General features: G+C 43.7%; 1 protein-coding gene across 5 annotated transcripts in view; it reads left to right on the forward strand.

The window, feature by feature from the left end:
* Aagab (alpha and gamma adaptin binding protein) overlaps window positions 1-27,793 on the forward strand; it is a 41,298-nt gene that overhangs the window by 7,589 nt on the left and 5,916 nt on the right. For all 5 annotated transcript variants that reach the window (XM_013117457.3, XM_040739805.1, XM_021230402.2 and 2 more), the window contains exons 2-6: window positions 6,725-6,915; window positions 7,026-7,122; window positions 7,355-7,444; window positions 10,885-10,968; window positions 27,644-27,726. In XM_013117457.3, the coding sequence (XP_012972911.1) occupies window positions 6,725-6,915; window positions 7,026-7,122; window positions 7,355-7,444; window positions 10,885-10,968; window positions 27,644-27,726 (545 nt within the window). The remainder of the gene's footprint in view (window positions 1-6,724; window positions 6,916-7,025; window positions 7,123-7,354; window positions 7,445-10,884; window positions 10,969-27,643; window positions 27,727-27,793) is intronic.

The raw sequence follows: 27,793 nt of genomic DNA on the forward strand, positions 1-27,793 counted from the left end.
TTCGATCAACATCTGTCTGTTCAGGAGAGGGAAGTGTGCAGTCATTTGGTCATAAGCAGTATAGAGATGCAGGTAGGATGAGTGTGATTCTGTCTGAATTCTGCTGGGGTTTTTTTGGAGGGGGGAAATCAGTCCACTGATTTTTAGTTATCTGATTTTAAGTAAGGTAACATTACTCCACAAATATTTACTGATTTTCTTTCCCTGGGCCACCCAGTGTAAATATCTGAAACATTTGCCCCAGTTACCTACGTTGTCAGCAGAATGAGAGCATATCTCATGGAATAGATTTTATATAGCCTCCTTACTATTTTCAGGCATTTAAAATTAAATTGCCAAATATGTTTTATGATTAATATTCAAAGAAGCCACACAATAGATTAGGCAAACACATTTTGCCAATATAAGGGGAAGACCTGGAGTGACAGGTTCCTCTGGGTGTGTTGGCTCGTTTCAGTTTAGTGAGAAAGGAAAATGCTGACTTAGTCCTATAAGATTTTTATTTTGCTCTTGAACAGATGGGTCACTCCTTTGGGGCTTCTTTCCTCTAGGCTAGGGAGGCTCTGGACCAGGCAACTCTTGCTTGGGGCTGTGCTGTTGAGCAAGCATTCTTGTCCTCTGTGCACTAGATGCCAGTGCCATTTCCCAATTTGTGACAACCAAGACAGAAAGTCCACAGGTGTTCACACAAGTTTGTGGGGCAAAAGATCATGTCCCCATGGAGAACCACAGCTTCGGATGGGATTAGAACTATAGTTTTGAATGTATGAAGGTGAAAGGACTGGAGAAGGTGTTGACCTTAAGGGCACTGGCTGCCCTTGCTGAGGACCAGGGTTCGGTTCCCAGCACTCACCATCAGACAGTTCACAACTGCCTGTAACTAGAACACAGAACACATGCCATGCACATGCAGATGAGCAGATGCATGTATGCATAAATAAAAATGAAGTTTTTTTCAAAGGGATGGAACTCAGAGATGTTTCCTCTTTCTGCAAACTCTGGGTAGGAATTGTCTGTGAGTCGGACCCCCAGGGTTGGGTGAAAGAGGTCTTTGCACAAACACGTAAACTTTGAGGCTGGTGGGCTCTGCTTGGTTCTCATAAAACACATTGCCATATTCTCTCCCAGTTCAATTCCAGATGACTACTGGGAGAAAGTAAACTGGAAGCAAAGTGGGAGGGTTGGGTTGGATTTCCTCTGCTTCAAGTTTTAAAACTTTCCACTGTGATATAAAAAGCCTAAGGGCCTGTGGAAACATGAGTTTAGAGTGTGGCCAGCCGAGGGACGGGGAAGCCAGGGGTGTGCAAGAGCAGAAGCAAAGGGGACGGCTGTTGCACAGTGGCACTGTGCCACCCTGCTGTGTGAGCTATGCATCTCTCTGCATCTCCGCGCTGCTCCCAGCAGTGACCTGTCCTAGACCCCAGACAAAGGCTGCCAGTCTTGCATCAGGAGGCTGCAGGGTGGCTGCTCAGGGAGTTCCAGATAGGAATTTGCTGACATTTCAGTGTGACCTGGCAGCACTAGCTCTATGGTTTTTTACAGCCAGGGTTCTTGACACAGCACCATGATCTCTTGTGTGTGTGGTTTTTCTGTGTTACAGTGAGACAGCATGCAACCCCCAGAAGACATTCACTCAGAGTTTGGCCCTGTGGTTGCGCCAGTTCCAACAGTAGAGGCACGGAGGTTTCTAACACCCTTTTACCTGCTGGCTGATGGAAACCCTGGTCCCATGCTTCTTCCCAAGCCACATCTCGCTGGGTTCTCCTCTTTCATAATGGCTGTCTTCCCCTTTGGCTGACGTCAGACTCTGCTGCCCCCTGTAATTTTCCTAATTGCTTTCTCTTCTGCCTCAACAATGGAAAAGAAAACTTTGAGACATCATATTTTACAAGATGGTCAGACTGGGAAAGAACAGAGGCCTGGGGCATCCTAAGGAGGAGACTCTTTCCCTATAAGAGCTGCATGTGGCTCCAGCCTCAAGTCAGGAGTGCAGTGGCATAGAGAACACTACGCTGGGATTTGGAGAATGAGCATGTTTTATCTTTTTTTTATGAAAAATAAATTGTATGTTTTTATTCGTTGCAAAGGAAAGTTGTGAGGAATAACAGTCAATGATGTGTATCATTTATCTATTGTGTTAACATTTGAAAAGTTTTAAGATGAATTAATTGTACCTCTACATCACCCCTGGCTTTTCAAGGTACCAGATACCAGACTTCTAGCTCAGAGTAAACACAGAACTGAAATTCTGGCCAATGAGCGTGTTTTAAAAGTTAGGTTTTAGTTTTACCTGTACGGTGTTCTGCCTACATGTGCATCTGTGCACTACATTGGTGCCTGGAGTTACAGATGGTTGTGAGCCACAGTGTGGGTTCTGGGAATTGAACGCAGGTCCCTGGAACAACAGCCAGTCCTTGTAAGTGCTGAGCCATCCCACTAGCTCCACGGGAATGAGGATTCTCCTCGGGTCTCCTCTATGTTCAGTTCCTACACCTTCTCACACGTTTCAGCCTTGAAGCCACAAAAGGAGCTCTGCCTATTTGAGGTGGTATGACACAGGCCCCTCTGGCCAGGCTCTTGCTAGCACTTGGATACAGGGCTGTGGCGGCTCAGTTTCCTGTGGTCTCTTCTGCTTCCTTGGTTGGTGCTGACTGCACCAAGAGAAGAAGGAACTTAGGGTCAGCAGGGGAAAGGAGACCATGAAAGAGTCTTGTAGCTGGAGACGCTGCTGCCTGGCTCAAAAGGCAGTTTCAGTTTGCAGGAGAGTGAGGACCTAGCAGAGGATGCGGCTCAGTTGGTACAGTGCTCCTCCAGCTTGCACTAGGCCCTGGTCCCGCTCCTCACACCTCATAAAGCAGACGTATGCCACACCCTGTAACCAGCACTGGGGAGGTGGAAGCAGGAGGATCAAGAAACTTCAAATTCCCAGAATAATACTGGTTTCTGGAAGGATTGTCCTGATTTGCAGTGACAAGTGTCACGTCCCTCAAGCCATGGAAAATGTGATTTGGCCATTAAGTCTGTTGGTATTAAGTGTTCTCATTATACCACTAAAGGAGGCATGGCTAATCCAGGCACAGTAGTACTGTGTCACCACTGGAATGCATTTGTTCTGTTGTTTTGGGCCAAGGTAGATAGAAAGAGGCCAGGTGTGTTTGTGCGCACACACACGTGTGTAAATGGTATATGTGGTGTTTGGCAAATAAACCTTGTACTTCAGTCTGCTTCCTAATCTGGCAAAAAGTGGCTCGCCTCTTACTGGTTCTGAAGAACAGCCTTACTAGTTTCCCTTTCCTTTGATTTCTTGCCAAATTGGCTTGCTCTCCTAGGAGAGGGCACAAAGCCCAGCCAGAGGGTGACAGAGACATTGGGTCACTCCACTGACCATCATGCACACAGCCTCTGTCACATCTCTTTAATCTTTCTTATCAGTACCTCTTCTGGGGCCATAGGAGAAATAAGTTACTTCAGTGAGAAAGTAATGGGCTGAAGGCAGCTGGAGACTCCCTGCCTGCTGAAGAGCAGGTTCTCAAATAGGGACTGCTGTTTGTGCTTGCATGGCTAGCTGAGTGGGGGTGGGGGTTGGATTTGCTGCTGGACCTGGACTGACGTGTTAACATCTTCCATGAAGGCGCCACAAATGAACTATTTCAAGGCGTGAATCCAAGTGGGTGATAACAGACCTGGCAACCAACCGCCTCATTTGTCTCTTAGAAAGTTATGTATTACAGCTCCACCAGGTGGCGGCCAGCAGTGTGGATGAGAGCTGGAGGGGGAAGCTGCTCTGAAAATTTGTTTGTTCACAGTGGAGTTGAGGACATCCACATGTGGTATAATGAAGGGCTGTAAAAGCACAAGCAGACCCTCAGAACTACAGTGCACCTTTGGCACAAATACTCAGATGCCACGAGCAGTTTGTAAATGGCTTTGCAGAATGGTCCCTTTGTTCTACTGTTCCTGTTGGGTCCCAAGGGGACAGTGGCTCTCTAAGTTCAAGGGTGTCTGGTGTCTTGCGGTTATACTCCAGAGTGGCGTAGATCCGTGCCCAGCTTACAAGCATCAGCATCTTGAGGAACCAGGAAAAGATACTGCTACCCTGGCTTCCGGGTTTGGCTTTGCTCCCTTATGTGTTCTCCTTTTTCTACACTGATATTGATGATAGAAACTGGAATAAGGCGGTTTTCACTCTTCTTCCCTCACTCTTACATGGCACAGATGTGATAACAAAATGCATACTCAGCTTTACTGGACAATCTGACTAGATATCACATGCTAAAAGCAAATTAAGTGCTGCTAAGTAGATTGGACTGTCCACTTGTTTTAGGCAGTTCAAAGAGCTGCTAAAACATCAGAGAGTAAAATTCATCTTCCCAGCTTTTGGTTCTATTCATATCTGAGTTTAGCAAAAAGAGAAAGAAATACCCTCCCCCCATTTGTTTTTATTTATTGTCTTACCTTAAAAAGATTGATTAAGATAATAGTCTTGCAGCATATGGTATGCCCACCTAAAGTATACCATCCGGTGCTTCTTAGTGTGAGCAACCCCTTAGTCGGTCCAGATGGTCACAGTTGCAGTTAGCATGTACTTGTAATTTAACTGATTGCATTTTTTTTCATTGAAGACACTGATTTGGAAAAAGCATAATCCCAAATAGAGGCCAGCTTTTAAATACAGGACTTAGGAGATAGTGGCAAGCGGTGGGTGGGACTTAATCTCTAGGATTTCTTCTTTTTTTTTTTAAGATTTGTTTATTTATTATATATATACAGTATTCTGTCTGCATGGATCCCTGCAGGCAGAAGAGGACACCAGATCTCATTATTGATGGTTGTGAGCCATTGTGTGGTTGCTGGGAATTGAACTCAGGACCCCTGGAAGAGCAGCTAGTGCTCTTAACCTCTGAGCCATCTCTCTAGCCCCATCTCCTTTGCATCTTAACAGCGCTGCTGTTTGTATTTCTTCTCCTTTAAAAAAACAGCACGTTCGTTATTTTAATTTAGCCAAGAATGAGGTCGGATTTCATGTTGCCTCCTCCCACCCTTTCAAAGCCTGTTTTGCTTTCCTCCATGTATGCTGTTGACATAATAGAATTATGTTGACTGGATGATATGAAGCTCTGAGAAACATGGCTTCTCAGCTTGAAGTGTTAACTTGGACTGTGAGGTAGACTTTGATCTAGGAGTTTTGTTTTTTTTTTGTTTTTTGTTTTTTTTGCTTGTTTGTGTTCTCTGTGAGACACTGATGTGAGAACTAAGTCTTTGATTTTAATAGCTCATCTGTCCCCTTGCTGTATGCCCACCTGAGCTGTCATAGTGCACCGTGAGGAACATTGTAGCTGGTTGCTATGGAGTTAACACTAAATAAAGGTTTATAACTGAAAGCAGAAGTGAAGCCGAGTTGCCAATTTCTTAAAGAGGTAAAGGATCAGTTTCAGATATGAGTACAGATCTATTCCTTTAAGAGTAATAACTGATTTGGGTGAGAATGTCAAGACCCGGGCTGAACTGATGACTCAGTATGTAAAGTGTTTGCTGGGCAAGTACAAGTTCAAATCCCAGCGCCCACTGCCAAGTATGGCCACATGTGAGGAATGGCATCAGGCATGGCTGCGGGTGCGCTTTTAACCCCTGGAGAATCCCCAGCATGGCTTAAGGTTGGATGAGAAACCCTGCCTCAAGGGAATAAGGTGGAGAGTGATGGCTAAGGCACCTGGTGTGCTCCTCTGGTCTCTGCATGTGCACAGCCTGCTCAGCTGCACACACGTGTGCACATAGACCATGCTCATTCTCACCTCTGGGTGAAGTGGAGGTGGTGGTAGGGATGGTGTGGGAGATGGGAGCTTGGGTGAACACAATTCCAGTCACCTCTTCCGCTTGTAAATGTATGGTGCTGGGACTAGAGTGTTCTGACTGCTCCATGACCACAGCTCTGAGTGTTCCGCCATTATTGATTCATCTTCTGTAGTAAAGGTCTCCTACCTGCATGGCACATAAATTTTTGAAAGTTTTTTTTTAATACTGGAAAACAATTAATTTGCTTTGGTACATTTTTAAATTTGCCGGAGGTGTCTCTGTCAAATAAGGATTGGGCGGTTTTCAAAGACTGAACAAGAATAGATATAAATAGAATTGGGGCCATTTATCAGTATCTATTATTTTGTTTCATTAACTGAATTAATGTCTAAGCATTTAGCCCAAGGAATATATGCAGCTCTATTTTATTAATGACTTAGCCTTAATCCGCTCATCTTCTTAGCGTGCAGTTAAGTGCAAAGTAGTTAGGAATTCTTATAATCATCTACTTCCCATGGAGGACTTACATAATAAAATTAATATCCCCTCATTCTTTCTCTTCCCTTTGCTCTTTTCTGGGTGTTTATCAAAGTGGTTCCCCCCACTACTATTTAATCTAGAGCTAATCAATTTTGTGTCCTGAAAAAAGAATATAACCCAGGGTACAGCATTTAACAAGTACTGGAAGGTCCTGGGTTCAATCCCCAAAACTACAAAAGAAAAAAAAAAGCCAATGAGTTAAATAATGTCACCATTGTTTTTGCAATGATGATTGGAGAAGAAAAATCTCCTAATAAATTAAGGGCTCTTTAGACTCATTGTATAAGGGGAAGCAGCTGAGGCTCCAGGTTAATCTAGTTATCTCACTAAGCAAATTGACCAGTGTGTATTGGTTTTGTGCTTCCATGGTGATACTGTGTTGTTTGTTCAGATATCCTAGGAACAGAAGATGCTGTTGTGGAAGCGACATCCAACGATGCCGTGAGGTTTTACCCCTGGACCATCGATAACAAGTACTATTCAGCAGAGGTCAATCTGTGCGTGGTGCCAAGCAAGTTCCTAGTCACTGCTGAGATCGCGGAGTCTGTCCAGGCATTTGTGGTTTACTTTGACAGCACACAGGTAAGCTCTTGTTTCCAATGGTGCCTTCAATCAGACGTTGTCATACAGCCTTTTTCTCCTCTGAGTTTCTAAATGTGTCTTTTCATTGTTGTTTGTTTCTGCCCCTGTAGAAATCGGGTCTTGATAGTGTCTCCTCATGGCTTCCCCTGGCAGAAGCATGGTTACCTGAGGTGATGATCCTGGTCTGTGATAGAGTGTGTGAAGATGGTAAGAGTCTCTGACATCCTCGGCTCATCATGTTACTCTATGAAAATCCTGCAAGACTTCTGTTATTTTCAGCATACTTTGAGGCTGAGATCATTTACCTTTATGTAGCTTAATTCTAGATGCCTTTAGAATGACATCACATTTGGGGGAAAACACCGAGGCCTGAGGAGTGTTGAAAGTTGTTTGTGTCTCACAATAGTTTTACTTTAGCTTCTTTTACATGTTGTTTTAGGAATAAACCGACAAAAGGCTCAAGAATGGTGCATCAAACATGGCTTTGAACTGGTAGAGCTCAACCCAGAGGAGCTACCTGAGGAAGATGGTGAGTGTTGGCATCTGGAGACTTTGGGTTGAGGCCTAAGAGACTGTTCCATCCTAGGGTAGGGTGATCACAACAAAAGCCTAGAAATGCTAGTTTCTCTATCTGTTTAAAAAGCTTTGAGTAAGAGCCACTAATATGGGCCTACCAGCACTGTCATAGTTTGCTTGCTGGCTTTTTCCACCCATTTTAGAGCCTTTGAAACTGTGTGTGCTTAAATAGGTAAAGTAAGAGATCACTCTTGAAAATTATTGCCATTTCCCTGTCCTTAGTCCACCGTCAGCCAAGGATAGTGAGACCTGTGTTTGTGGAGTTTATGTTCCTTCTTTTGAATTCATAGTAAGCTAATTCCCAGAAACCTCAGGAGGCATGCCAGTCCTATTGATACCCAAGCCAAAAATAGATACAGAGCCTCCCACTCCCCCACCCCCCCAGGGCAGCTGTGCATTGCCTGCCTTCTGCTTCTGCCACCATTTGGACCTTCAGTTTCTCTTTCTTCTTTTTTTTTTTTTGATAAAATTTATTATTTTTTTATTTTATGTGTTTGAATGTTAGGCTACATGTACGTCTGTGTACCACATGCATGCCTAGTGCCATAGGAGGCCAGAAGAGGGCATCAGAATCCCTGGAACTGGAGTTACAGATGGTTGTGAGCTACCATGTAGCTAACAGGAATCAAACTCCAGTTCTCTGGAAGAGCATGAACCTGGGCCCCCTGCAAGAGCAGCCCGTGCTCTTTATCACTGAGCTGTGTCTCCAGTTTTTTCACCTTCTCACTTTCCAAGTATACCTATATAAACCCAACCCAATTCTTGGCCCATAAGGATCTTATAACTTAGTACCAAAAGTGAGCCATAAGCTACATTCACAAATAATTGAGTTTCCCAAATAGAATGTCCCCAGACCAAGAAGGAATATGATGTCATGGTGTTCTGGAGGTGGGGATATTCCTGTGTGTGGTTCAGAGAGCATTTGGCACCCCGACTTTGATGTGTCAGACTCTTCATGGGTAAGAAGTGGAAAAGGAATTGGACTTGAAGAGACCTGGTAGGAGGGGCCCTTGAAGATGTGGGCTGTCCCAGGAGACATTCCAGGCAAAGAAGCCAGTGTGGATGAAATACTAGGTAGGACAGAATGAGAATGAAATAGGGAGGCAGGTTTTCATTCTTACACATCATAAAGAATACTGAAAGTTGGCAAATGAAATATTCCCTTCCATATTTTTTAAGTTCCCTAAAACTTGTACCCAACTTGGTGTAATGACTGTCATCATCTTAGAATTTGCTCCTTCCTACCAGGGAGTTGTTCTGCAAACAGTACCCATCTTTGTGTTTATCATTATCAAGTGTGTGTGTGTGTGTGTGTGTGTGTGTGTGTGTGTGTGTGTGTGTGTGTGTGTGTAGGTGCTCACATGTCCCACAGCACACATATGGAAGTTGGAAGTTAACTTTTTGGATGCAGGTGGACCCAGGGTGGGGAATGAGGTCATTAGGCTCACAGCAAGCCCTGATGCCTGCAAAGCCATCTTGCCAGCCCTAATTCAGTATAATTTTAAGACAGATTTTCTGAGACATGTCATCGTAGAGCAAGGTAATAAATAAAAATTTTCTAGAATTTTTAAATACAAACTGCTCCAAAGCTACCTTTCTTCATTTGTGGGCACTTTTCACACATCCACTGTTTTATCAAGTTTCATATTCCTGCTGCTAGCTCTTCATTTCAGATTGTATTTTTGGTTCCTGGGTTTAGTGTCTTAAGTGTGACTGATTCTTTCAAGAACTGCATCATCCGTAGTTAAGATGAACATGGGATAGACTTAGCTTCATTGGGTATTCCCAGTTTCATCCTCATTTAATGCTTCCAGGTTGGTAGATGTGATTCTTTAGGTGATTCATTAGCCATGAAATACTGTCTGCTGTTACTCAGGCACTCTGAGGCAGTGGGCATAATGAACTCAGTTAGGCATGGTTCCTGCCTGCAGGAGCTTCCAGTATAAAAGGAGAGTACACCCAGTCCCCACCATCATGCCTCCGGGAGAGGTACTAAGAGTACTGCTGTCCCCATTATTTTCAGAGGCTAGTGTAAGTGAACTGCCCTTCATCAAATAGTAAATGGTTGGTAATTGCCAGAGCCTGGATTCAAGTTTAGATCTTCTGATGTCTAAGTCTCTCTTCTTCCTATTTAACCCAGACTAGGCTAGACCACTAGACATGGGTTCTGCAAACTCTTTTCTCTCTGACCCACCCACACTTGGATTATTTCTTCCATTATTTTCCACCTGAAGTCTTGCGTTCCTCATTTCTGAAGGACCCGTGCTTACTGGGCATAGTGATGCCTGGATTGTAGCTAAGAAACTGCTGTTACTGGTTGCTGGCAGAGTAAGGCCTGTTTTAAGTAGAACTGCCAAATTCTAAAGACAGGGTGGTGCTAACTCTAAAGCAGCTGCTGCTTGTCCTTGGTCAAGTTGTTATACTGGGGCAGAAGACTGGGCTTTGACTTCAAACCTAAGGCAAACGTCCGCATTTGAATACATCTCCTGGCCTTCTTTTTGCTTACTCTTTTCATACAAAGTTTCGCTGAGTTGCCAAGCTGAATTTCAGCTTCTGTTGTCCAGGCTGGCCTCCAACAGGAGAACTTCCTGCCTCAGCCTTCAGGTGGCTGGGATTGCAGACTTCCTGGTGCAGCTGCCAGTCCAGCTAAGCTTTGATTCTTAACTGCTTTCTCTGATCAAGAGATAATAGGTAACAGGTGATAATCGCCCACAGTGGAAGACAGCTCACATTACTGAGTGTTGCATTATAGCACACAGAGAGGTCCTCCTTCCAGGGATTAAACTCGGGTCACCAGGCTTGTGCCACAGTCCTTTACCCACTAAGCCATTTTACCAACCCCTGGAAATTCATCCCACATAGATAGCTAAGATGAGAGTATTTATTATTTCTTTTAAGATGTATTACTTTAAAATGTGTATATGCAGGTGCATATGGAGGCATTGTAACTCCCTTGGGGCTGGAGTTACAGGCAGTTGTGAGCCACCTACCATGGGCTCTGGGAATTAAACCTCTGTGAGAGCAGCAAGCACTCTTTAACAACTGAGCCATCTGTCCAGCCCCCAGATTAGTGTCTTTAATGCTACATTGTGGTTGTTTAATGAGAACTTGCTTTTTCTGGAAACTGTGAGTAGATTTCATGGGTGAGGTGACAGAGATAGCGTGATCACACAGCTCTCTTCTGTCGTGACTGTTGGTATCAGGAGTTATGGGCCCTGTATTGCTTTATTCATCTATTTCTGTATACAGTACATTATGAAGCAACAGCTAAATAAACAAGCTGATTAAACCCAGTTATTTAAAAGTTTGGCTTTGGGGACACATAGGCATATACATGAATGCATACCTTTATCTGGATGTGTGTACAGATTTATGTGTTTCTTTCTCTGGTAGATGATTTCCCTGAATCTACAGGCGTAAAGCGGATTGTACAAGCATTGAATGCCAATGTCTGGTCCAATGTTGTGATGAAGAATGGTGAGTAACTGGATGTTGTCATTTTTACCCTGTGACATGTTTTAAATTATATGGATGTATGTGGAAGTATTAGTATTCTGTGGAATCTTTATTCCCATTCTCAAGTTTTCAGTTGAAGGAAGAGCCAGAAGTAACAAACTGGGAATGTTTAATGTATGTTGAATAGGTGGTTCAGCAAGCATATAAATACTACAGTATATCTCACATTGTCTTTGGCTTTAAGAACCACCTAAATTTTTAAGATGTGACCTTTATCATTAAGGAGCTTTCTAGTCTTCTGTGGGATTCTTTATAGTCCTCTCTGTCTTTGCCCTTTCTGGACATTTTATGTTAGTGGAGGTATGTACTTTTCAAATGCCAGGTGTGCAGGCAAGGGGGCATGATGAATACAGAATCAGAAACAAGACTGCTGCATTAGTCCTAATGTAGAGAGAGCTTCCAGGAGAGTATGGGTTCCTGTACCATTCTTCCTGGTGTGGTCAAGACTGAAAGGGGAGAATGCTCTGCTGAAGGAGGCATAGCTCCAAGAACAAGGCTTTCATGTTATAAAGAACCTAGGAGAGTCTCACCTAGCAGTGGGAGCTCCCATATGTGTCAGAAAACTAGGCAAGGAGAAGTGGGCTTTCTTCTGTAGCAAGTGGTGAGACCCTGGAGGTGGAATCTCTGCAGGGTTGACGTTAGGGTGGTGTGTTGGAGATGGGAGTAGAGTCTGAGGTCAGGGAGAACTGAGCTGTTGTTGCAGCATCCTGAGGGTGAGTGTTGGGCCCTGAGTGATGTAGTGATGGTGTCTGTGGGGTGGAAGGCTGGATTTGACATGTAGTCTGTAGTTGGCTGGCACCAGCTCTTGCAGTCTGCATTAGCTTGCTCAGCCTTTGGGAACAAGCTCCCAGTCTAGATGGCTTACCATTGTGAGAATTCATTGCATCGCAGTTTTAGATAAAGTTCAGAAGTCCCACCTTGAGGAGCCAGGGCCACTACCCTCCAAAGGTGCTGGAGAAGGGTTATCCCAGACCTTGGTCCCGACTTCTGTCTATTCTTTGGTGTGACACACTATGGTTTCTCCCTGTGTGCATGATTTTGTTCTTATCTCCTCTCTTATAGGGCCAGCAGTGATACTAAGTTAAGGCCCACCGTATGGTCATGTAACCCATTTTAATTTCCCTGTTTCCAAATAAAGGTGTGCGTGTTGCTGTGTTAGAAGTTATAACTTAACTTTGAGGTTTGGGGAGTGCAGTTCAAGTCTAGAGTGTAGTGTGTTTAACAAGTGTGCAGTGTTAGGTGAAACTCTCCAGAAGGGAATGAGAAAAGCTGTAATTGCTGTAGGTCTATCTAGCCTGTCTTCCTTGAGATAAAAGGCAAGCGGATGGCCAGCATGGTGGATGCAGAGTGCTTCAACCAGCTGTTGGGAGACATTGAGTATTAAGTATTCTTGGCACCCCGACCTCTCATCTACCCCTGATGCCTGGCAAAGCCCCTTCTTGGCAATAAGGTAATTTCCTCTCTCTCTCCTTCTCCTGTCTCCTTCATCCTCCCCACATTCATGTTAGGGAGAATCTGTTATGTCTGCTGTGTCCTTTCCATCCACTCACAATTCATTCATTCATTCATTACTTCTCTGTTGAGCATTTGTCATAGCAAGCTATTGCTTTAGACTCTGTACAGTATAAAACTAAGTTTAAGATATGGTTCATAAACTAGATCAATTTAGAATAGTGTTCTAATTCAGTACTGTCTGTTATAAATTTCTTGAAATAGCTAGAAATTCAGTAAAACTTTTTTGGCTTTAATCATTTTTGAAAACCCTGACCCCTGTTTCATACATTAAAGAAATGATGGCTTATAATTCACTTTATAGCTTTGCAGCCACCCTCTATAGTTATGGCTTCCATGTCCTTGGAGTTAGCAAACCACAGAATGGAAATGGTTGGAAGGAACATGTCTATCTGAAACACACACACACACACACACACGCTTTTTTTCTTTTGCTTGTCACTATACCCTAAACAGCAGTATAAGAGAGATCCCCTTAGTAGTTACACTGTGTTAGCCATGGAAGGTTGCAGGTAATGTAGGAAAGTTAAAGTGTATGATAAGGGATGCCTAGCTTATACCAATTTTGTAACAATCTATAGCAGGGACTGGCCCTCGTATCTGGGAGATCCTAAACATGTAAATCCACAGGCTGCACTGAACATAGTTTTGCCTCTGTCCTAGATGCTTCTTTGTCAGCTTGACACAAGCTAGGGTCATCTGGGACAAGAATATTCTCATGTCCTCAATTGAGAACATGCCTCCATTTGGTCCATGGGCAAGCCTGTGGGGCATTTTCTTGATTGGTGGTTGAGTTGGGAGGGCCCAGCTCACGGTGGATGGGACCACTCCTGGGTTCTATAAGAAAGTAGGCTCTGAGCAAGCCATGGAGAACAAACCAATTAACAGTGTTCCTCCATGGTCTCTGAGTCTATTCCTGCCTTGAGTCCCTGCTCTGACTTCCCTCAGCTACAGCTTTAAGCTGAAATGAACCCTTTCTTCTCCAGAGTTGATTTGGTGCTGTCATTTCTCACAGCAATGGCGAGCAAACTAGACTGTTGGTGCACTGTGGAGCAGTGTTGTGAAGTGTGGAGCAAGGAGGCACATTGCATGGCTCTTTGCCCTGAAGTATCTTTCTATCTTTTTTCTTTCTCTACAGTCTTGAGACATTGATGTGCTTTTAGCTAAAACTCCAAATTTTGGCATTAGCTTGCTTTCATGTTAAGAGGACCCAGATCTTTGTTATGAAGGAAATGACCCGTCTCCTCCTAGGAGAAGCAGTGTGGAAGTTTAGGTCTTACAGAGATCTGTGTAAATGTGTGGTGGGTCGTAGCATCCTTCCAGGGCAGCCTGCCTCCTCTGCCACATGAGAACCTTCAGCCTTTCTGATATGAGTGCCAGCAAGCGTCATCTTCCTCAGCAGCCACTGCCTCCCACCCTTCCTCTCCTCTCCTCTTGCTGTGCATAGATGCAGGTGTGTGTACATGTGTGGGATGGCGTATACATGCATGAGAAGACCAGGGGTCAGCCTTGGATGTTGTTCTTCAGGGGCCATCTACCTTGTATGCTTACACGGAGTCTCTCACTGGGCCCAGGGACTTGCCGACTAGGCTGTACTGACTTAGACTGTGAGCCTGAGACCCACCAGTCTCTACCTCCTCAGTGCTGGGATTACGAGCACATGCCTCCACTCTGGGTAGAGGGGCACACTCAGGGCCTTCTGTTTGCACTTCAATAGCTGAGCTATTCACCTAGTCACATGGGTTTCCTGAAAGTCTAAAGTTAGGCATAAGAGAAGGGCCTATCAATGGTCCATCATGAGTTGGAGGTGGGTTCATGAAGCTCCACCTACCTTAGGAGCGATTGACAAGTTAATGGTTGCTGGTGTAACTAACTGCTGTTAAAGTTGCCAGTAAATAACCTTTCATGCATGCAACACTAATTAAACCCCGTGAGTCACAAAAGAAGCCACAAAACAACGACAAACCCCAAATCAACCATGGGAAATAGGAGAAAGACCTTTGGGAAGATTGGCAAGAGTGGGAAGGGGTGAGGAAGGATAATGGAGAGGGGACGAGAATGACCGAAGTACATCAAATGCACATATAGGAACTTACCAAAAAATAACAATAATGAAAAGGTTGTGCTTAAAGTTACCGTATGCCCAAGTTATTGCACTCTTAGGTGTACTCTCTTAATAGAGCTGAAAATATGGCCATGCATAACATCATTATAAATGCTCATAGCAATGTTATTCATAATAGCCCAAAGGTGGAAACAGCTCCAGAAAACAGTGGTAAGTCCATACAGTGGACTGTTACTCAGCTCTAAAAAGATATGCGCAAGCTACACCAGGGCTGACCTGCCACACTACTGCTGTGCCCAGAGCTTTTATGTCATTGTGCTTGGGTATTGAGAACAATTAAATCAATAGAGACAGAATCTAGGTTAAGTGGTTCTCAGGAGCTGAAGGAGTGTCTGCTAAGAAGATGCAATTTCCTTACCAGAACATGAAAAGCATGTTTTGAATTTAGTGGTGGTTATTGGAGGTTTGCGATTATACTAATAGCACTGAGTTCTGTACTGTGAAGAATGACTTTGAAGTGTGAATGGCACCTCTCAATAAGTAATACAATAATGTTCATACCCATGAGATAGATTATGTCCATTACCCTATTTAACTTCACAGTGTCCGATGTGAGTTAGGCTCAGAGGTCAAGTAACTTTGCCTGGGGCACAGAGGTCAAGAAATGTCTCTCTGCATAGTACCAGGCTGGGGATATGCAGTGGTCCCCTGGGAACTTAGTAAGCAGGTGCACTCAGATTGCCCTCTGAGACACTCTGACTGGTGTGAGGTTAGACTTGACTTCCCAGAGCCCTTTATGCTTTGAACTCGTGCATTTAACTCATACCATGCTGATGAATTATTAACTTGTAAGAAACTTTCCTCCTGACAGTTTTCTTGGGTGACAGTTTCCAGTCTCAATTATGTGTGTGTGAGATGAAGTGCATGCACTTGCAGTGCCTTCAGAGTTCTGAAGAGGGAGTGGGATCCCCTGGAGGTTCCCTGTGAGCTGCCTGACGTGGGCTCTGGAAACCAAACTCAGGGTCCTCCAAAAGAAGAACAGGCGGTTTGCTTTTAACCACTGAGCCAACTCTCCAGCCTTAGGATATATATATGTATGTATGTATTTTAATAATTTATTTAACTTCATTTTATGTGCATTGGTGCAAAGATATCAGATCCCCAGGTGGGTGTGGGAATTGAACCCAGGTCCTCTGGAATAGCAGTCAGTACTCTTAACTGCTGAGCCATCCCTCCAGCCCCCTTGGGCTATATTTTTGATCTGTAGAATAGGTCTTCATCAGTGGCTTCCAGTGCTGGCTGCATGTTGGGAGCTTTTGAGGCCTGTACTATCTGGGCCACATCCAGACCATTTCTGTTAGGAAAGAGGGAGGTGGTGGGGAGGCGGCAGCTGCAGTTTAAGAGCCACAGGGACTCAGTTATGTAGCCATGGTGAGAACTGCTGGCACAGAATAGTCATCTAGTTCTGACTTGTGAGAGTGTGCTGAATTGGGGAGAGTGAATTGGGCATTCTTAAAGCTGCATTAGCCTCTGATTTTGCATCAAGGACCTGTATCCTCACATTCCTGAATCCTGACTTGCAAAGCCACAGGGCCAGTACCATTTTACATTAGGAAAAGCTGTGTCTGTATAGTTAGTACAACACAAAGGTCACCTGTACTCCTTGGCACCTGCCATCTTTATAAGAGTGTTCTTCAGACTCCATACAGTTGACCATTTGGGTTGTCTTCTATTGGCCTCCACTCTCCTTGGTCTAGAGTTTAGGTTCATTTAGGTCTAGAGTTGAAGTTCGTTCAGGAATTGTCTGCTGAGCACACGCTGTGTTCACGCCCAGTGCTCGGTATACACTGCTAAACCATCGGTATCTGCACTTGTGAGGCTCCCTGTGTGGGAACAGTAGTCAGCAGGCAACAGGAGATTAGTAAGCCACACAGGGCTAGAAGATGGTAGGTACTGGGGAAGGACAGCAGAGGGGAATTGAGGTTTGGGGTAGGATGGTCAGGTTAGGGCCCTTTGTGGGTAAAGATTTGAAACTGAGGGAAGAGCATTCTGACAGGGCCTGTGGGAGGGTGAGAGCACACCCAGTGCTAGGTGCTCCCTCTGACTGCAGAAGAGAGATGATGGGAGAAGGGATGGAGATCTTGGGGGTTGAGGCTTTGCAGGCCATTTAGGTAACATTGGCATCTACTTGTGTAAAATAGGGGCTACTCCAAGGCTTAGAATAGAGATGGCATGATCTAAGTGAGCAATTCTCAACTTGGGGGTCACGGCCCCTTTGGCAAACCTCTATTTCATGACAGTAGCAAAATTAAAGTTATAAAGTAGCAACAAAAATAACTTTATGGTTGGGATCACCACAACATGAGGAACTGTGTTAAAGGGTCACAGTATGAGGAAGGTTGAAAACTCTGATCTAACTGAAAGGCTCTTGTATGATGGTAAAGGCTGAGAGAAAGGCAATGTTAGGCATGCCTCAGTTGAGTAATTCTTAGTGGAGGCCCAATAGGGGCAGAAGAGTCTGTATCAGGTGCTACACTCACCTCTAAAGGGGTTTTTCAGAAACACTTAAGCTCTGTTACTGAGTAATGGGTCAGGTATGCCTCTCTCAAACACCTCTCTCAACAGCACTGGGCAGAAAACTTCCAGGAACTTCTGAGCTTGTCTGTTAAATAGTGCAGGAATAGTATAATGGCATCCTTGCCAGATGATCACTAACCCTGCTGGTCTTCTGGAAAAGTCTGTATCTTTTACTCTGTGCTATAATTCCAAAGACAGCGGTAAAACATTTTTATCTGTCAATGATATGTTTTCCCATGCCACTACTCCAGTACCATCTTTGGTTTTGACCACTCTCCTTCCTGGTTTTCCTATGAGGTGAAGAAAGTTCTTATAGAAGTTGGGTGCTGGGTGTGGAGGCCCATGCCTGTAAACCTAGCACTAAAGAGACTGAGGCAGGGGTCCCTGAGGCCCGCCTGACTGTATAATGAGACCCTGCCTCAGGGAACTGGGAAATACTAGATCAGGATGACTGAATAATTAAGGAAGATGGGAAGAATGGGAACTGCCTAACGCACTGTGCAAAAAGCAAACAAAAAGATTGCATTATACATTCACATACAAACACACAAAAAAGACATCTGTGGCTGGGTTAACTACTAAATTTAATGTGTGTGTGCATGCGTGCACATGCATGTGCACATGTATAAACATGCAGTTTGTCAAAAGCTTATATAGAGGCTAAACACAAGGCTAAGAGAAAGATGCTTAGGAAGAAAGCAAGATGCACCCAAGAGCATGTGTGTGGATTTGTTAAAGAAGAATTGTAATGTCCTCATAGGTTTGTTGTTGGGTTCTTTTGGTGTGTGTGTATATGTGTTAACAGATGGTGGGCTTATGTACATGTGTGTACTTGTGGAGGCCGAAGATTGCCATCAGTATCGTATTTGTATCTTCCATTTTGTATTTGGAGGCAGGGTCTCTCACTGATAATCTGGAGCACACCATTTTGGCTGCTTTGGTTAGCCAGCTCTCTCAGGGTATCCCCATCACTGCCTCCTACTGCTGAGCTTACCGATGGGTCACCACGCCTACCTGGCTGTTATATGAACCTTGGATATTGAACTCTGGTCCTTACTCTCTTGCGGTAAGGACTTTATCTCACTGAGCCAATTCCTCAGTTGTGGCTTTATAGAATGTAAGGGGCATTGCTTTCTTTGACACAGTCTTGTGTGTGATTGTGTCAAAGGCATGGGAATCTCCACTTATGCATTTGGTATGGCTTCTTCCTTTATAGGAAAAAGAGCCTTGGGCAGGAGAAGGGACTTGTCCATACCCACACAGTGATTAACTAAGGTGGGACAGGACTGCAGGTCTCCTGAGCAAGAATGTTGTTTCCATCATGCTGTGGCAGCTTAGTTAGCTGATGATTAGTGCATTAGAGAGCTGAGCACAGAATGATTAAGTAAGTAGATTTGGCTGCATGGGAAACCATTGGCAGAGCCAGGTGAGTTATTTGCCACAAGTTGTCTCAGCCTAGGTGCTCTGTTGTGAGTAAGATTTTAATGAGACTAACTGGTGGTAATGATTATATCTGAGGTTTGGGGTTTCTTTTGCTTATTGTTTTTAAATCCTTCTATATAATCTATATAGCATGGTATTAGTCCTGATCCATTATCTCTAAACTTAATCCAAAGAAAGTACAGCAAAGCTTCCAGCTAGCTAATACAGCAAATGATGATGAATTACTTTTGAGTGGGAGACAGCACATTGTTGTTGTATTATTTGGAGTCAAGGTGGATTAGCATACTTTTCGATTTGAGTTATGACTATACACCGTAGGTATTCAATTAATGTTTTAAAACAAACTAATTTATACAGTTGTAGGCAAGTGACTGTAGTCCTCCTTTGCTTAACAGGAGGTATGTCCCGAGAAAGGCATCATCAGGTGACGTCATCATTGTATAAAGTCATCATTCTATGTAGGATGTACTCAGACAAACCCAGATGGTATATAGGTCAGTCACTGGCTGGGGCTTTCCAGTGTAGTCACAAAACCCAGTAGGAAGGCATAGGAGGCTGCTACTCACAATTTTACAATAAACTTTCTTTTGTAAGTAGGAATAACAATAAAAACCAGAGTATAAGTGTATAAACCAGTATCATTTTCAAGATTATATGCTGCACATAAATGTGTGTGTGCAGTGAGCCTGTTTACACCAGGGGTCACCATGACTTTGTTGTAGCACATTAAGACATTAATCAGCAACAGTCTTCTTCATCTCTCTGTCTTTGTCACCGTTCTATTGCTGTGAAGAGATGCCGTGACCAAGGCAACTATTAGGAAAGAAAACATTTAGTTAGGTGCTTGCTTACAGTTTCAGAGGTTTGATCCATTATCAGCATGGCAGGAAGCATGACAACATGCGTGGGTGAATTAGATGGGAACAACATCCTGATACACAGTCAGAGAGGAAGATACTGGGTCTAGCATGGGCCTTTGAAACCTCAAAGTCCATCACCAATGACATACTTCTTCCAGCAAGGCCACACCTCTTAATCCTTCTAATCTTTTCAAATAGTGCCATTCCCTAGTGACTAAGCATTCAAGTATATGAGTCCATGGAGGGGGGACGTTCTTAGTCAAACCACCACAAAGCTCCTCAGGGTCTTTTAGACCACTGCCATATATTGCAAGCTATAGTTGATCCAAATGTTATGCAGTATATGACCATACTGGAAAGATGTGCAGATCTTTCTGATAGACATGACTTATGCACTGACTTCAATGGGGTTTCTGCTATTGGTTCTGTCAGAGTCTTGTTTCCTCAAATATAACATTCTTAGTGAACTCATTATGCTCCTAAAGGGATGAACTTTGATGCTTGGAAGACAAAAATAAATTCCTACTCTTATGTATAAGATACAGTTCTATGTAGCATTTAACCAAAGGCAGCATATCTGTTGCATTGAATTGCACTTGGGAGAAAACAGTGTCTAAAACACTCCTGGTGGCAGGGAGCAACCATAAAAATGGCAGCAAGCACTAAGCTCAAGGTCTATTGTGCCTTCTAAGCTCTGCCCAAGAGGAAATCCCCAGAGACCATTGCATCATGAAGATCAGACTTTCAGAGAAGCCCCAGTTTCCATTCAGCATTAAAGACCTAACCACAAATGGTCCAAGAAATGAAGTGGGCAAGACCCATACTCATCATTGAGGGCACCTCTGGGGCTAATTGAGCCTCATCGTTTTGTTTACCCTTTCATTTGCTGTCACACCTTAAACTTCCTCAGCCTGAGCTTAGGCTGCCATTCAAGGAAAGGATGTAGATAAAAATCTTAGCTCCTTGCTGTGGTCCCCAAGCTCCCACCAGAGCCTGCTCTATGGCTTGTAAACCAGCCAGTTGGGCCTGACATTTATGCCTTGGTAATGTCCCTTTATCATCACTCTCATGAAAGTAGAAACTGTAGGTCACTGCCTCATGACAAATATGACAGCTGTTTTAAGTCCCCAGTCCCTCTCCTTTGAGTTTCCCAATAGACTCTTTCAGTTTAAGTGCATTGGAAAACCATGATACAAAGTACTTTGCTTGAGGCAGTGTCTTGAATTTAGGTGGTACTATAAGAGTTGTGTTCTTGTCTGACTTTATTGAGAACTAGCACATCATGGAGGAGGGTAGTAGTATATGCAACACCTTTGCTAGGTGTCAATTTGATGTTATACAGTGTTCCTGTCCCTGGTCTAATAAGCTGGACACAGGCAAGTTCTATGGAGGGCTTTTTCCTGCACTGATGGCTTCTGCCTATTACATCAAGTAGCACCATGGTAAGTGTAGAGGGTGAGGGGAACCAGGGAAGGACTGTTAGACTAAACAAATGCCTAAGAGTTGTGACTCCACCCCCAGTGGGCAAAGAGCAGCTGGACTTAGAACAGTGGGTAGAAGTAACTCTTCATACAGCAGTTTTCCATTTTCCCAATATAAATGAGCTGAATTGATTATTATTAAAATGTCACATAAATGATTCCATGACAGGAGTTCCAGATTCTAGGTCAGGCTGTCCTTTGTAATTGATGGATAGAACAAAAGAAAAAAGAAAAAAAGAAATGCCCACATCACAAGGCCCAGTTCTCACTTCTGCCTGAAGCTGTTCACTTGAGAAAGTAGATAGCTTATGTCTTTTATTTTTAAAAGATTGTTTATTATTATTATTATTATTACTCTTACTATTATTAGCAACAGCTATATAGCTCAGGGTAGCCTTGAACTTGATACTCTTGCCTCAGCCTCCCAAGTGCTGGGATTACAGACAGGCATCACCACATCCATAAGTAAAAAAGTATGATTAAATAAAAATTGAATCTAATGTCACAGAAAAATGAAGAATCAAATTAGTGAGAGGACCAATGGCCAGTGACGAGGGTTCTTGTCAATCTACCTAAAACTGTGTAACCTTGGGAAACCAAATTCATGTCTTTGCCAGTGTCTAGTTCAGGGGATTTCCTTAAATCTCATGAAGCTGAACTGGAGTCCAACTTTTCAACTTCACATTGAGGAACTCAGGAACATTGAGCACTCAGACTGAATCCTCCCTGTGAATGTCATAGTCAAAAAGAAAACAATGACTAAGATAATTGACCATTCTGAGTGTGTAGAAAGCATAATGGGTAGAAGGAGTGTGTTGTAAAAGGAGAAGATTATGGGAGATTAGTGAGGAGAGGAGGAAATGGTGAGCCCTTCAGGTATGGCCTTCAGGAGTGTCCACACACAAAGCAATGGTAGGAACTTCTCCACAGGCCACCTTGGAGGCACTGTTCTTGATCACCTTGCTCTTCAACTGCAGTTGTTTCCAAAGCTGGCTACAAACCACCTAAGAAAGTCGTTGCACTCGGTGTTGGTGGAGCATGCCTTTAATCCCAGTACTGGGGAGGCAGAGGCAGGCGGATCTCTGTGAGTTCGAGGCCAGCCTGGTCTACAGAGTGAGTTCCAGGACAGCCTCCAAAGTAATACAGAGAAAGCCGTCTCTTCGTAGTCTTTGCTGCTATTTCCCACATTTGGGTCTGAATGGCTGCTTTTGATCGCTATCCCCCTTTAAGGGTTTTCCAGGTGTGTGCTCCAGGCTTCAGAGATAGGACTCAGTATGGCCTTTGCTCTGTCTCCTTCATGACTTTGGGAAGGACGGTGCTCACTCCAAAGTTTAGTTAGGTCTTCAGACTGTGTAGAAGTGGGAGGACATTCACCACAGTACTCACTAGTGTCTTTGCTGCTGTCTTTTCTTTCTTGATATTTCCGTTCTCTACAACGAACATACTGTTCGTAGAAAGGAGATCTTGTGATCTCACTTTCCCATGGAAGTGGCTCTTGTTAGCAGCTCTCCCACATCACAGGCAGAGCAGAGACTTGCTTTCCTGAATCTAGCACAAGTGGAACCACGTGGAGTGCTGAGTCTAAAGTGAGCCTAAGTAAGCCTTGCTTTAATAGTGTATTTTGAATACTTCAAGCAGCGGTTGAGTGAGAGAGAATAAATAAGGGTTTGGTTTTGTGGTGTTTTTCAGTTTGTTTTAATGTGCACGGTTGTTTTACCTATATATAAATATAGATATAGATATAGATATATAGATATGTACCATGTGGTTACAGTGCCCACAGATGCCAGAAGATGGCATAAGATCTCCTGGGACTAGAGTTACAGATGGTTGTTACCATTAGGTGCTGGGAATTAAATCCCAAGCCTCTGGAACAGCAGCCAGTGCTCTTAACTGCTGAATCATCTCTCCAACCTACCACATTTTGTTTTGTTTTGTTTTCCTATAACTCACTGGGAGACATGGAATATTCTATAATAATGTAGGTTCCTTTTCCTGATACTGGTGACAGCATTTGAGACTTTCTTAAAGGTTCTATAACTCGGGTGCGATGGCATGGCTTAAGATAATCACTAAAAAAATGGATGCAACTTCTCTATGAACTTAAGAGTCCTTGCTGTGATTAGCATGTGTATGGCCCTAGCTATCACTTACCATATGAGTGGAGAAGACCAGGTTTACACTAAAAGGAAAGTATTTGTGCAGAGAGGAAAAGTATATAAGAATAGTAGAAACACCTTAAAATGTAGAGAGCGCTTGAACTTGCTGAGCTGACGACAAAAAGTTGTTGCTTTCAAGAAATAAAAACTGAAAAATGAATACAGAAAATGTCTAACAGATCATGTAGGTTTGTGGATGTGGCCAAGGAGATTTTTTAACATTTGAAGAATCCATACTAATAACAAGTTGTTGTTGTTGTTGTTGTTGTTTGTTTGTTTTACTTTTTCTGGCACTGACAACTGACATCTTCCATCCATAATTTACTATACCACTGGAATGGAGTCAGATGTTTTGGGGATGAATTTAATACAGAGTGGTCCGTCTATTTGTTACCTGCATAAATTACCCCAGAAGTTTTAGAAATGAATAACTCCTCTTTTCAACTTGCATGCTTTTCTGAGTGACAAGGTGGAATATGTGCCATCCTCCTTACCTGCCCAAGGAGGTGGACTGTCCTTTTGAGCAGCCCATCCCACACATTGCCACCTCCCAGCAGTCACTGTCAATTGACTGCTTAGGTTCTTCAGTGCCTATGTACATGTGATCTTTGTTAATAATGGCTTCAGATGCAGTGACAGGGATGCTGGTTGTCTAAGCAACTGGGATGAGCTGCAGAGAAGTCACCCAGAAATCCCTAGAGTATCTTCTCACAGTCACAAGAGGAGTGAGTTCAGTACATGGTGATATTTGGAGAGATGGCAACCATTCCTGCAGAATTCTTTTTAAAGTTGTAATTAATTTTTTATGTGTATGTATTTGGGACTTAGTGCGTGTGTACATACCATGTGCATGCAGTGCCCACAGAGATCAAAAGATGATGCCAGATCCCCTAAAGTTGGAGTTACAAAGGGTTTTGAGCCACTATGTGATTGCTGGGAACCAAACTACAGTCCTTGGCAGGAACAGTCAGTATTCTTAACTGCTGAGCTATTTCTCCAGCTTGTTTGAGAAATTTTATTACAGTATTCTGCTTGAAATGCCTGTTTTATTGTGGTTATTGTCTTAACTCTGTCTAACTTATAAATTAAACCTTACATATATGTGGACTGAGTGTCCATAACTCAGGTACTTAAAACTAAGTTTTATAACTTTCTGCATTTAGGAATACTCTTCGCACATGTGTACGGGCCATATATGCTATTTGTTCATACGTTATGCATATGACTTGAGGTGACCTGGAACAGGGTTGATAAGGCACCTGTGTTTTGGCTATGTAGACGTTTCCACTGAGGCATCATGTGGTACTCAGCAAGTTTTGGCATTTGGAGCATTTCAGATTTCTGAATTAGGACTGCTTAACTTGATTTGGGAAAAGTAATATGGAAAGGGTTTGGTTCCAGCCACAGTTGTAAGCATCAGGGGTACCTGGTTCCTTGCTGGTGTGTGGGACTGGTGGGGGGCGGGGGTTGGTCCTGCTTATGCTTCCTGACTAATTTCTTTTTCATAAAAACTTGCTCCTCGAGCCCATTCCACATGAAGGGATGCTCTCTCAGCCTGAACACAGGGGGGGAGGGCCCAGACCCTGCCCCAGATGATATGACTGACTTTGGAGATCCCCCATGGAGAGCCTCACCTTCCCTGGGGAGCAAAGTGAGGGTTGGGTGGGGGGTGAGGGAATTGGTGGGGGACAGGAGAGGAGGGGAGGGTGAGGGAGCTGGGATTCACATGTGAAAGAAGCTTATTTCTACTTTAAATTAAAAAAAATTAAAAAATTTGCCCCTCCCACATCCCTGAAGTTCTAGAAGAATCAGTTGAACAAGTACCATGATTTGTTCCTTCCTAGTCCAGTGTTTTTATGCTGCCAATAAAACCATAAATGCTAGAATTAGTCTCAGCAGCTGAAGGGAAAGGCCCTTCTCAATAGGAGTAGCATTCCCATGCTGGAAACCTGGGGGCCTGGGATGGTTACTATCAAGTAGTAAGAGGAGATTATGTAACTCCCCTTTCCGTGAGCGTGGCTTGCAGTGGGCGCATGTGGGTGGAAGTGTGAAGAACACCAGAGCAAAACAGGCAGGGTGTAAAATAGCATCTAAGCCTTTTGAGCAACACTCAATGCAGGCAGTCTGCTTTGAATAAACAAATGTGGGTTCCTTCCTCAAGTGTATAAATGTATGTGTCTCTGACTTCCTTAAAATATAAGCAAGGGACATCATGAGCCCTCTGATGAGCTGACTGAATCCTCCATTGTTTATCAGAAAGCGCTGAGCACAACTCCTTACAATTCATTCTAAACACATGGCTCATCATGCACTTTTTAAGGTTTTGAAATATAAGGATTTTAAATATATGTGTGTGTATGTGTATCCAAAAAAAAAAAGGTACTTAAACACAGTGAATTCCAAGGAGAATGAGGAGAGGGTGCAGACAACCCCTTCTCTCATCACAGGTTTCTAGCGAACTGCAGACTAAGGCCCTGGGGGATTGCTTTGTCTGAGGTCACAAGGTGGTTGGAGCCATGAGTGGAAGCTAAAGTTTTGATCATAAGCTCCACCTCTTCCCTTTCTTTTTCTTCTTCCCTGCTCTTTCTTTTCTCACAATTTCATATGTTAGCATCAGAGCATTAAACATTATTTTGCTGGTTTTAAAATCGTGGCTAAATACACATAGCATAAAACAAATTTTTTTAATGGATGAACATAAAAGAAAACAAAGGTGCCCAAAGTTTTATAGTGTGTTCTCAGTTGCATCCCCCCTCTGCCTGGCTGCTCACAGGGAGCCACTGTAAGAGAGGTACTGGGAGGTCTGGTGTTGGTGGCGCACACCTTTAGTCCCAGCACTCGGTAGGCAGAGGCAGGTGGATCTCTGTGAGTTCGAGGCCAGCCTGGTCTACAAAGTTACACAGAGAAACCCTGTCTCAAAAAAAAACAAGAGAGGGGGAGGTAATCTAAGATACGCTGAGCTCATATTATGTCCTACTGTGAGTGGCAGCCTGCCAAGTTTAGGGAATGCCAAGCTATAGAGTTGGAATTTGAGCGACTTCTTAATTAGAGGGAAAATTACCCAAAGTCCAAGTTATTTCCAGTAGGAGGAGGGGGCACATGTGTTTGCTGTGGAGAATTTGTCTTTTGTTCCAGACAGCCTACATGTAAGTGCTCATGTGTCACCGTGACAAGTGAAATCCTTGAGTCCTGCATTCTCATATGTATATCGCAAATGAGAGCTACCTGCCATTGGGGTGAACCTGTCCCCAGGCCTGCAAGCTGCAGAAACCTTAGTGCCCTGTCTGCTCCTGATTCTGCTGGCTGAAACACTTGCTAGGTGTTGAGATGAGTGGGCCTCTACCCCAGCTTGGTGACTTAGTGAGCCTCAGAGCCCTTGGATCTTGGGCAGTTTTAGTGTGTATTCTGGGTGATTCTTGGATCAGTTCCAGTTACTCTGCCCCAGACCTGTCTTCATTGTGACACAGACACATTGGGAACCTTGAGTACAGGTGGCTCCTCAGCAGCAAGATGACAACTGTATTAACCACCATGCTTCTTTTTACCCAGCAGTAATTCATTCACGTTGACGTATAAAACATTCGTGGCCGGGCGGTGGTGGTGCACACCTTTAATTCCAGCACTTGGGAGGCAGAGGCAGGCGGATCTCTGTGAGTTCGGGGCTGGGCTGGACCAACAGCCTCCAAAACAATACAGAGAAACCCTGTCTCATAAAACCAAAAAAAAAAAAAAAAAAAAAAAAACAGTCGTGACTTTAACCAATAGCAACTGCTAAAACCCTGGTGTTGTAACTCACAAATGAAGCCATGGAATGGCATTTGTATGTAATAGCCTACAGTTTTTTTCCTTGACCAATATTCTGTTATTTAAAACAAAATTGAGAGATTATATGTGTCAGTCAACTTTGTATCACTGTTATAAAATGCCTGAGATAATCAGCTTATGTGACTCAGCCTACTTTATTTAGTTCAGGGTTTAAATTCATAGTTGATCACCCTTGTCACTTTGAACCTGTCATAACATAGTTCATCATGGTATGTTTGGGTGATAGTGGTGATTGTTTACCTCTTGGTGGTCAGGAAGCAAAAAAGAAGAGGCCCATATCCCAGCATCCCATTCAAGGACATGACCCCAATGACCTTACTTCTTCCAAGTATGTTCTACTACTTCCCAGTAGCACCTTAAGCCTTGAGCACACAGGCCTTCATGGGATATTTCAGATCCAAACTCTTCTCTCTTCCTTCCCCTGCCTCTCTCTCTTTCTCTCTTGGTTTTTCAAGACAGGGTTTCTCTGTGTAGCCTTGACTGTCCTGGAACTCGCTTTGTAGACCAGGCCAGCCTCAAACTCACAGAGATCCGCCTGCCTTTGCCTCCAAGTGCTGGAATTAAAGGTGTGCGCCACCACTGCCCAGCTAGATCCAAACTCTTTTACCAGCAGAGTTAGAGGTGGAATTTTGAGGATTGAGTCTTTGCTTGTCATTGTAGTTACTTCACAATGTAAAACATAAAGCCACAATGCTCATGGTGTCTTCTCTTCAGACAGGAGCCAGGGCTTCAGCCTTCTCAACTCACTGGCTGGAACAAACCACAGCGTTGGATCAGCAGAGAGCTGTCACTCAGAGGTAAAGATTTTCTGCTCTTTTCTCCTCTTTGACTTTACTATCCTCGTGGATCTTTACATGTCTTCAT

The sequence above is a fragment of the Mesocricetus auratus genome, unplaced genomic scaffold, assembly GCF_017639785.1.
Source record: "Mesocricetus auratus isolate SY011 unplaced genomic scaffold, BCM_Maur_2.0 Super-Scaffold_100691, whole genome shotgun sequence".
Taxonomy (NCBI): Eukaryota; Metazoa; Chordata; class Mammalia; order Rodentia; family Cricetidae; genus Mesocricetus; species Mesocricetus auratus.